This window comes from Gekko japonicus, unplaced genomic scaffold (genome assembly GCF_001447785.1).
Source record: "Gekko japonicus isolate JY-2015 unplaced genomic scaffold, Gekko_japonicus_V1.1 scaffold1379, whole genome shotgun sequence".
Taxonomy (NCBI): Eukaryota; Metazoa; Chordata; class Lepidosauria; order Squamata; family Gekkonidae; genus Gekko; species Gekko japonicus.
The window spans coordinates 248,337-259,821 of NW_015163644.1; the positions used below are offsets into that span (position 1 = coordinate 248,337).

The window sequence follows — 11,485 nt, forward strand, 5'->3', positions numbered from 1 at the left end:
CTTGTCACTTGTGAGAAACCCTAAACAGAACAAAGCAGCTTTACTGTTAGAGGTTCCAAATCAGTTCTCCTTTCTTGTAAAAACACACAGTGAGTCAGCTAGCCTAATTAAAAAATATATATCATTTTGAATTCTCATAACACTCAACAGTTGATCAATATCTGTAACAAAGCTTTGGGCAGCATTTGTCCTTTTCAGGCTGCTGTCTGCTTATAACCTCAGTAGTTATTGATCGCTTACCTACTGAGAGCAGTTAGTGTTTGTGCTTGCAGAAGAACAATCCCAGTGTCTTTTGGAGTGACAAGCAGCAGGTTATCCAGTAAGCCACACACAGCTGAAATAAGAGGGGGTGTGACCACAGCACACTGATTAGGTCTAATGGTGGACCGTGTGGAATCGTATGGACTTGAGGATGGTGTTGTGGTGGTGTCACTCTGCCCTAGAACACAAAGTTCAAAGAAGAAGCATTTTCAAAGTGTGCTTACTTTGAGATAAAGTACAAATTACATAAAGCAATGGAGTACATTCCAAACCTGGACATAACTAAAGAAGTCTGTCAGTTTCACTTGTTATATGAAACTTTATAAGAGCCATTGTACAGTCTACTTTCACAAAAATGTCAGCTGCTGTTGCCAGAGTGGAATTATTTTCCTTTGGGACAGAGAAAACAGGGTTGCACTTACCTGTAACTGATATTCATCGAGTTTTTCCTGTGCAGGCACGTATGGGACTGCATCTACGCAGGCCTGCTGTCAGAGAGGAACTTCTAGCTTCAAACCACTAGGGGACGCTGAACACTGGAGCTGAAGGCTGTTCCTGCCTGAACAGTCATGTGCTCCAGCACTGTTGCACCTCCTTCCCTCAGTTCCCCCTGAGCCACTGGAAGCCTGACCAACAAACAAGCTCACAGTGGGGCAGGAGGGAGGGAATTTTTGCCTGCACAGAAACCAGGTAACTCAGCAGTTTCAGGTGAAATCCCTTATCTGCACACCATGCCGAAAAGATCTCCCACTTGATACTATACAGCCTCCTAGTGGCAGGTTTATCTGCCTGCAACAGAATATCTTGCAAAGCTGGGGATAAAATTAGCACCTTCCCTGTATCCTCCACCTGTGAGATACAACCGGGCCATGTCATGATGTAACACCGGCCCCACACTGATTAGGTTTGGGTTGCTTGGGAACCTGATCCAATTGCCTTGCAAAAGCTCTGTCAGAGTGGAGGACCAAATCTGTCAGGGCCAGAACGGGGCTATAAATATGCAGTCTGTGCCATCCATTGCATTCTTCCCTAACACCCTGGAGATCAGTGGGATGGGGTGGAGCATACAAAAGCGTTCCTTGCCAAAAAATCTTGGACGCATCCCCAAAGGACCGTGTGTTGGCACCCGCCAAGGAATGAAAGCTTGGGGCTTTGGTGTTGTACTGGGTAGTGAAAAGGCTGATAGTGGGTGAACCCCACTGGGCAAAAAAAAAAAGGGTCCAAATGGACATCCTTGAGGGACCACTCATGGCTAGCAGATCCAGTACAGCTCAGAGAGTCTGCCTCAATGTTCTGTTCCTGCTATATGAAACTCCTTTAAATTGGTACAAATAGCTACTGCCCAGCTCCAGATTAGTTCAGCCTTGTAACAGAGTTGTCTGGAAACTGTGCCACCCTGTTTGTTTATGTAATACATTGGTGTTGTGTTGTCTGTTTGAGTAAGAGTAGAGTGACCTTGCAGGATATCTGAAAAACAAGTGAGGGTGCTTCTAACAGTACAATACAGTACAATACCTTGATTGGCATATAAGACAATAAATAAGTTACTTCACCAGGTATCATTATACCTGCCTTCTTAAAACACGTCAATATTTTTTTAAAACTCCATTCTGCCAAAATCTTAGTCCAGAATTCAGCAATCTGTGCAGTAACTTTGGGTGACTCATCAGCTAAAAGGTACCTAATTGCATTTTCAGAGTTAATCCTAGACAGTATGGGCTTAATCCAAAGTGATCGAAGATGTGAGTGGAGGGGACAGCATAATAAGATGTGATCTAAGGTATCAGGTTCTCCAGATGAGCAATTACAAATTCTATCACATTTCGGGATACCTCTGTATCTACCTGAAATGCAAGATGAGGGGAAAACATTAAATCTGGCTAGCATAAAGGCTCTGCATTCCAGCGGGATCACCAAGTTAGAGAAGTATCGTGCCATACTATTTGGTACATATCTGAGGCCGAGGGAAAGGGACTTGGTCCTTAAGGGACTTTTCAATTAACAACTTTACTGCCTACTCATTACCAGCTTGGAAACTGAATTTGAAGGGTCGACCTAGGGCAGGTCCCTGCGGCTTGTTCAAAGATTCAACGAATTTTACTGTTCTACAATTGGATAATTGCTCACCATTGGCCCAAGCCTTTTTATGTGTCTTTTAAAGAATTTCAGTTTCTATTGATTAATGTTTATGTTCCACCCTTGGTTGTTGATAACTCTACTTTAGGCCATTGGAGTATGCTAAAGGAGTTCCTAAGCAAGATAGTTGCAAAACACCCCAGGGTGATGTTATTACTTTTAGGGGATTTTAGCGCAAGAATCGGTTCCAGTAATGAACAATCAAGTGTTTTACTGAGTTGGGAAGACTTAGACTCTACTCCACTACCTCCAAAGATTCTACTGTTAATCTGGCAGGTCACCTGCTAGTAGATCTATGTACTAACTGAATCTCGGTGTCTTGAATGGATCCCCCCATCTAGACCCTAATGTAGCCTTTACATTTGCCTCTTCTCAAGGATGGTGGACCTCATGATGGCACTGGTATTTCTGGCCACTGTGTGCTACAGAGTGTTGGACTGGATGGGCCTTTGGCCTGTTCTTATGTTATGTTCTTAAGGATGTAGTGTGGTAGACTATGCTATTTCTTCCCTTGAGCTGAGAGACTGTATTACCAGATTTTGCATTAATGACCGCACTGACCATCTCCCAATCTCATTGACCCTTGAATTAGGCTCCAGAATCGAAAGCAGGCCTCACTTGCCATGCATCAATTCTGATGAGATACAATATAAAAAATTAAGATGGCCTCCTTCTTCCTCTACTTCAAATTTATACTGGCTAAACTGCGGTGGTTCAAGTGGTTAAGATGCTGAACTGCAGGCTGTGGAAGGTCAGTAGTTCAGCAGTTCGAGACCCAGGTGCTGCATGATGGAGTGAGCTCCCATCTCTAGTTCCAGCTCCTGCCAACCTAGCAGTTCAAAAGCAAGAAATTGCAAGTAGATTGGTGTTTAGTCATGCTGGCCACATGACCACGGAAACGTCTTCGGACAGCGCTGGCTCTTCAGCTTTGATGAGCACCGCAACCCTAGTCTCGGATTCGACTGGCTTTCGAGCAAGGGAACCTTTACCTTTACCTTAAACTCTGAGACTGGGAAACAAACTATGCTTCTAACTGTATGTAGTTCCATTGGGATAGCTGTGTCCTGCAACAGGCCAAATGGTAGGCCGTGCCTCAAATCGTCATTGTGTGCCTGTTGCCATGCAGCCACTTCAGATGGCATTATTAAAGACTCTTTAATATGACTGCCTTGCTGGACTGTGAACATTGTGTGCCAGGGAAATGGACAGAACTATAGCCCTAGTGAAGTGCCCGATGCTGGACTATGAAATGTACATTATAGCCAAGGGGAGCCTTGAACCTAAGTAATATGCCAAGCCAGATGTGGATCCAGGACTACAGAAGCCTTCTGCCACTGAACTCCTGCATCCACCCCAAGCATGAGAATGCAGACCAGCAGCCCTGTCCTCCATGCACGCAGAGACAGCAGCAGATCAGAAAAGAAGCCATGCTCTGGTAAAGGACAGATGTTCCTGAACAGAAGCCATGAGGGAACCTTCCCTCCATCACGCATCATCCCCCCCCCATGTGTTTTCACCTGGAAAATCACACATTCCTCTCCTTCCTGAAACTGCCTCAAACAAAAGTATGTGCCCAACTGCAAACAATAGCAACAATCCAGCCTTCCGGTCACCGATCCAGATAATGCTGCTGTCAAGTATTTGATTGTTAATACGAAGCACTGGCCCTGCAATGTGATTGGTTCTATTCATTCTCTCCTTTGCCCCACCCCCTTCCCCCAGAGGGCTCACTCCCTGCCGACCATTTATTCTCAATTGCCCAACTATTAATTCCTTTATGTCCCATCCAGAACTTAAGTTTTTTCTTAGTACTTGCTGGGAATCAGGTGACCACATGAGACTTTTGTCTCAGGTCACATTTTAGGTATTTAAGGAGAGTTCTCCCTGAGTTCACTCTCTTGCCTCTCGCTTCTTCCTCTCCTAACCCCACCCTACCTTGTTGGTTCCATTCTCAGCCAGTTTGGAATCAGTCCATGTGTATTGCTGATCAACTCATGATCCCTTCCCCCTTAATGTGTTTTATTTTTCGTTGCATGATCCTAGCATCTAATCGGACAGGTAAAGTATCACCCCTCAACGACATTTTCTGCTCATGCAAACACTGCTATCTTTTCAACTCTGTATTCCTGTATGGTGTGTGTGAATGTTTGATTATTGATTGTACGCTTGAAGAACATTTAGTAAAGAAATCATTATTTAGCAACACTGTCTCTGCCTCTATTCACGGGCTCTGGGAATTCTGACTCCCGTATACACAGGTTATGATGCCATATTTTATGCGTATTGCCATTTAATAATCATAATTCCCCAAGCTTATTAACAATATAAGGCAATTTGGCTAACATGCCCATCATTCAAGGTACCTAAGGACCCATCTGGGAACAGAAAACCTTTTATGCTATGAGTGGTAAGAGGGTTTGAACTGTGCCAAGAATCACAACAGAAGCAGGGACATGTGCAGCCTAGCCATGGGAAGAATGGCTGTAGTTGAGACCATAAGTCCTAACTATTTCTATAGAGGTAGCTTTCTGAAACCTACACCTGTTGAAAGACACAATCATTCCCTATGTGGCCCAAATTCTTTTTGTGGGGAGGAACTCCCTTGTAGCCACTGAATCTAGTACTGTCCCAATAAAGTGGACCACTTTGGCAGGGGTCAATTAGGACTTTTTTCCAATTTACAACTAAGCCAAGGTTCTCACAGGTCTGAAAGATTAGACTAAGGTGGGTAAGTAACTCATCCTTACATGAAGCTACCAGTAACCAATTGTCAAGTAGGGCGCAAGTATGTGACCACAGGCGCTATGCACTTGGTAAAAACTCTAGGGGCTGTAGCAAACCCAAAGGGCAGCACCCAGTACTGGTAGACTTGACCTTTGTAATGAAAACGTAAAAACCTACAATACTGTTCATTAATAGATACTTGAAAGCAGGCATCCTTGAGATCAAGAACTCTGAACCATAAACATTATTTTAATAACAGTAGAACAGATACTAAAGACACCATTTGGAACTTTGTAACTGATAACGTTTCAGCCTACACCCCCTGTCCTTTTCATCCACGAGGAAAAAACAGGAATAGAAGTCCTTTGGGGAATCTGGATTCTGAACTGGTTTGATTGCCCCCTTTTCTAAAAGGGCAACTAATTCCTCTTCTAATTCTAGTAAGGAATTATCTAGAGTGGTATCGGCCACCTGGCATTTGTTGTTGTTCAGTCGCACAGTCGAGTCCGACTCTTCGCGACCCCATGGACGAGCTCTCTCCAGGCCTTCCGGTCTTCTGCCGTCCTCTGAAGTTGGCTCAACTTCATGTTCGTTGCATCGATGACACTGTCTAACCATCTCATCCTTTGCCGTCCCCGTCTTCTTTGACCTTCAATCTTTCCAAGCATCAGGGTCTTCTCCAGTGAGTGCTCCCTTCTCATTTGGTGGCCAAAGTATTTGAGCTTCAGTTTCATTATCTGGCCTTCCAGGGAACAGTCAGGGTTGATTTCTTTGAGGATTGACTGATTTGTTCTTCTTGCAGTCCAAGGGACTCTCAAGAGTCTCCTCCAGCACCATAGTTCAAAAGAATCTATTCTTCGGCGCTCGGCCTTCCTTATAGTCCAACTCTCAAGGGCCTTTGAAAAGCAGGTCTTCGACCCTCTGTCTGGTCTCCACTGGTAAAGCTGTCAATCGCTAACAGGCATGCCTCCTAACTACCAGTAATGTAGCCATAGACTTAGCTGCAGCGTCCGCTCTATGTCTGTCCGCACTGATCTGTTGCCTAGACAGACTGATCGCTTTGGTCTGAAGGAGTTTGGCCAATCCTCTTCTATCTTTGGGAATCAGCTCTAAGTATGAGGTAAGTTTTTCCCAAAGGTAGAGCTGATAGCCTGCCATTATTGCCTGGTAATTTGACACACACACAGATCTAAAGCCAATGATGAGTAAATCTTCCTCCCCAGCGCATGGATTTTCCTGCCCTCTATCTGTTGGGGCTGCATAATAAGCATGGCAACCTCTAGGCTGCATCTCCTTAGTAATAAGTGAGGATGGTGGACAATGTGTGGACAAGGGAGCAGTGTCCTTCCTAACCATATACCAGGATGTTGCTGGGATGGAAGCTGGTTTGTGCCACAATTCCTGGATATTTTCCAGAAGGCTTTCCAACACTGGAAACCTCACTCCTGGAGAGGTGGAATACAACTGGCCCAGGATCTTGCCCTTTGGAAGGTGATCTGACACGGCCACCTTCTAATCTAATGATTGTGCCATTCTCAGCATTTGCTCACTGTACATTTTTAGATTTTTGGTGGGAGAAACAGATGTCAATTCCCCCACCCTTGCATCAGTACTCAGTTTTAATGTCACACTGGATCCAGCCTCGGACCCTTGGACCACTTCCTCCACTTTTACTTCTGACCGGAACTGTGGATGGGGGCCTTTTCGACACTGTGGCTGATGGAACAGACTTCTGGGCAGGAAACTGGTTGGTATGCCCTGGGGCTGATTTCGATGCCGGTCCATAACAATCTCCCCACTCAGCCAAGTAAGCTGGGGACATAAAGAATGGGCAAGGAGGCCACAGAACCGACAAACCCACCTCAGAACTGGCTGGTGGCAGAACTGATGGTGTCTCTAGTTCAGGCTGTAATTCACCTTCAAAGAAGAACAAGGGAGGTGACTTTGCATGTGGAAGGTGTTTTTGGTGGATGCAAAATCTCCTGGATAATGTATGAATGGCAGTGATGGTACTGGGGCTGGACAGTGCTGCTTCAGTTCTGAATACTGATCTTAATGCTTTGACCAAGACTTCAACCATTTAGATGGCAGTTCTGAGGAACTTCTTGGAACTGATGAAGGCGGCGAGCGGAACTATGGAACTAGGGAAGGAGGTACAGCAGTCCTGGAGCACGTGACCTTTGGGTGGGAATGGCCTTTGACTCCAGCACACAGCACCCCCTAATGATTTTAAGCTAGAAGTTCTTCTCCAACAGCAGGCCTGCACAGATGCAGTCCCATGAGTGCCTGTACGGAAGGCCAAAGATAAACATGCAGATTAGATGTAGGGAGTGGTACACTAGACAAGATGTTTGGGTAACAGAAATGGCCAAAACAGGAAGAAAGTAGAAGTTTAGGGTACAATTTGTGACAATGTTAATGCTGAAAGGTGCACTAAAAACTTTCAAAGCACATAACAAGACTTTGTTATTCTCCCCAGCCTCCCCCCAATCACAGAGCTTTAAAAGCAGGCTACAATGTGGCAAGGAAAAATGTCCAATAAATCCAAGGGAAGTGCTTTATATGCCTAGTATATTTTAAGGAATGAAGCTTTTTTTAATTTGAAAGGACAGAAAGGTGTTTAAGGAGGCTAAAAATAGGATGTCATAGGTTGTATTACCATACAACCATTTGCTTTTATTCCTATTTTTTTATTATTGGGTATTCAATAGCTCTGTTTGCAAAGTATTCAGTTCATTTCTCCACTGTGCCTGTAATTCCTTTTTATTCTTCATTTTAGTTTTTCATCACCGATTTATTTTTATTTTCAATAAACCACTTAATTCCTTCTAGTTAAGCCACTGTGTTAAGGACTGTACTTTAAAAGCTCATAAGTGCTGTGTAAACATGTAAAGGACTGTGAAGGGTTAATGCCTCACAGAGCCAGAGACCCTTCAGTGACAGGCTGCTCCAAGGGATTTGATTGGTTAGTGTCTGATTGGTTAGCTCTGACTGAGGATTGGGAAGGTTGGCAAGGAGGAGAGGGTGGATCAGTGGAGAGGGTGGATCAGGGGAGAGCCAGTTTGGTGTAGTGGTTAAGTGCACGGACTCTAATCTGGGAGAACCGGGTTTGATTCCCCACTCCTCCACTTGCACCTGGCTAGATGACCTTGGGCAAGCCATAGTTCTGATAAGAGCTGTTCTTGAAAAAGAGCAGTTTCTGTCAAGAGCTCTCTCAGCCCCACCTACCTCACAGGGTGTCTGTTGTGGGGAGGGGAAGGGAAAGGAGTTTGTAAGCCGCTCTGAGACTCCCTTGGGTAGTGAAGGGTGGGGTATAAATTCAATCTCTTCTTCTTCAGTGAAGACCCCCCACCCAATGCGGGCCAGGAAAAGGGATAGATCTTCTAGTCAGAGTTGAAAGGAACTGCCCAGTTGAAAGGAAGATAGCTTTAAAGAGTGGAGTGCTCCCTGGTGTGCTCAGAGAAGGTATCTGGATGCTTGTTAGTATATTCCCGCCTTCTGAAACTTGTGAAAATATTAAGTTACCTCAGAGTTCTTACTGATTTACCTCAGACATTTTACTCCTGATTTCACCTGACCTTTTCCCCTTTGTGTTGAATAAAATATTTTTTTAAATTTTTGAATGCTATAAAGCCTCCCACGTGCCATTTTCAGAAGTTTAAATTAAAGAGGTGACCTTGTCTCTTCCCTCAAGTTTCTGCACTGACCCAGCAGCAAAATACAATTAAGTGACAGGGTGGGACAGCCATATATCTTCAGATAAGGAAATAAACCAAATATATAAAGGGGCTGCTCAGTCAGAAGGGGAAAAAAAAAACCAGAGGGAAAATCCTACATCTAATTGAGGGAAGGGGGTTAAGGTCATCATACATGGTGTCTGTCTTCCTTATCTGCACAGCGTCTACCTACTGGTACAATGTAAGAACCTTGTTTTCAAAGCATGGGGTTTCTATTAGGCAGGTTTTGTTTTTGTTTTTTAAAAAAGAGGTGCCGGAACTCTCAAGAGGAAAATGAAGTTTTCAATCTGTATACTGAAAACTCATGAACTCTTAAACATTTTAAAAAGAATTTTGCTGAAGAGATTCTGGAACACTGTTCCAGTGCATTCCCGCAGAAAAAAAGCCCTGTGTTAGGAATGAATGAGGGTAGCAGGCAAACTTCATTGTAGAAACCCTGAAACATGTGCAAGAGGATTTTTGGATCACAGCCATAATCAACAATTTCTTCCAAATTAATACGTTTATACATGCTCTTAAGATCACCTTACCTTGAGCCATGAGCCGATTAACAGGCACTTCATGGATAACACTGGCAGGGGGAGAGGTGGATGTTTGTAATTCCACAGCATTCTCCAGAGATAGTGCTGGTGAAATGATCTAGGAATGAGAACCAAGAAAAGTAATTCCAATCTCTTCTATTGACATATTATGTCTTTATCAGCTATTTCTATTGGCTGCTATCAAAGGACCTTGTGCTTGGGCAGAGAGCATTTGTGCATGTACATATGAAGCACATCACTGATTAACCCTTTTCAATTGCATCTTCATAATCAATTCCTGGCCATCAGCAGCAGCTTTTTGGGGAAAAGGGGACATATGGATAAGATCAGATACACCGATGCGTGCATATACCATACAAAGCCTCAAAGGGTTCCACCTAGATGAAGATAATGGGCAGCTCCAAGTAGGAACCATAGCCTTTACATAAGCCTTGACAGTGAGACCATATGTGTAGCTGGTGAACATATTCTAAAACAGAATATATACAACTCATTAACAAGGTCACAGTGATTAGACCTAGTAAACCAAGAAAAAAATGTTCATTTTAGCACACAGGACTCAGCAGTTCAAGAATTCCTGGTGTTAAGCAGGATGTTATGAGTTCTTACAGAAGACCCTATGAGAAGTGAACCATCCAAGCTGTTAGGATAAATGTTGTAATGCTGGAATGAAGGATGCTGCCTCAATCCTGTCTTAAGGTACTTGAGAAAGAAAAGTAGCTTCCCTGCATGAAGTGCAGTAGGAATTTGGGAAAGAGAAGCAGTTTCCCAGCATGAGGTACAGTAGTCTGATCAGCCATTACTTTACTTCATAATATCCAGTGACAACGGTGGAAAGATATATGCAGATGAGCATGCTACTCAGACTCATATCCAGAGAGGAGGGCTTTTGGCATACTACGATTCAAGGGCAGTATTCTACTATGAGCATATAAGTACAATAGAGGCAAGGCTGCAGAAGACAGGATTGAGGTTGTTGCGAATACAAGTGGCAACATCTTTAAAATAAGCTGATATGAAAGTTGGCAGACAAAGCTGAAGATCCTATATGCCTGTTTTAAGAATAGTTGTCAACTACATGCTACTCCTATAGACAGTAGCACTTGTGCCTATCTTTAGAGGGGTGTTATTTGCCAACATTATTTTTTTGGAAAAAGAAGCTCAGTGTACCTTAGGTAACAGGGCAATAAGAGGGGGGAAAACCAACCTAATTCAAGGGGGGGGGGAGTCAAGACAGATGTAACAGACTGAAAACATGCTGTGGTCAAGAGAGAATTAAGTGGGTGGGTGTCTGCCAACAGCACAAGGCATGCATACAAGAACAACTCTCTCTCCTTGAGGTTAGAGTCACTATCAGTAACTATTAAAACTTAGTTTCAGAACGTTCTTAAACACTGTAATGAGTCACTTGTAAACTGTTGAGTCCAGGCCCATAGCTATGATGGGGCTATTTGGGGCTCCGCCCTCTTTTTTAAAGGGACAGCCCCACAAGATTTTCCCTTGGAAACCCTTTTTAAAGACATTTTAAAACATTTTTTTAAAGGTGCATGCTCCCATGGCAAGCTGCATGCCTATAACAGAGCTGAGAAGTCCTGCCAAGAGAAGAAGCCAGGACTACCCTCTGCCCTCCCCGGCTTTTCAGTTCCCATGCCTGACCTTTCCCCCCCTTCTTTGAAGCTGGGTGGCACGGCTTGGCTGTGACTCACAGCCTGTGAGCTGATCTGAGATTCGAAGGCGACCTGAGAGCAACCCTGCCCCCCGGCCCGGCAATTCAAAAGTTCCCAATATCCTTTTTTTCTTTGAAGATTTTTTAAAAAGATGTGTATGGCCGGCACACCTTTCTGCCCCTCTGTGCACCGGCATGGAGAGCCTTGCCGAAGACGCTGCGAAGGAAGGACGCAAGGAGGGCAGGGCCAGAGTCGGCGCCAGCCTTCTCCAGCTTCCATTGGAGCATTCTCTCTCTCTTTTTTTTACAAAAGCAAAACAGCCCAGTCTCTCCTATTTCCTGTTTTGCAAAGGAGAGAAAGAAAGCCTAGCTTCCCTTCCCTCAATTGGCTGAGGGCTCCTATCCCTCCTCCGGGCAGT

At 44.3% G+C, this 11,485-nt stretch overlaps 1 protein-coding gene across 1 annotated transcript in view; it reads right to left on the reverse strand.

Annotated features, from left to right (window-relative positions):
- RTTN (rotatin) overlaps positions 1-11,485 on the reverse strand; it is a 143,398-nt gene that overhangs the window by 46,081 nt on the left and 85,832 nt on the right. Inside the window, 4 exon segments of the mRNA XM_015407629.1 lie at positions 241-439; positions 1,492-1,506; positions 6,979-7,038; positions 10,504-10,513. Of these exon segments, the coding sequence (XP_015263115.1) occupies positions 241-439; positions 1,492-1,506; positions 6,979-7,038; positions 10,504-10,513 (284 nt within the window).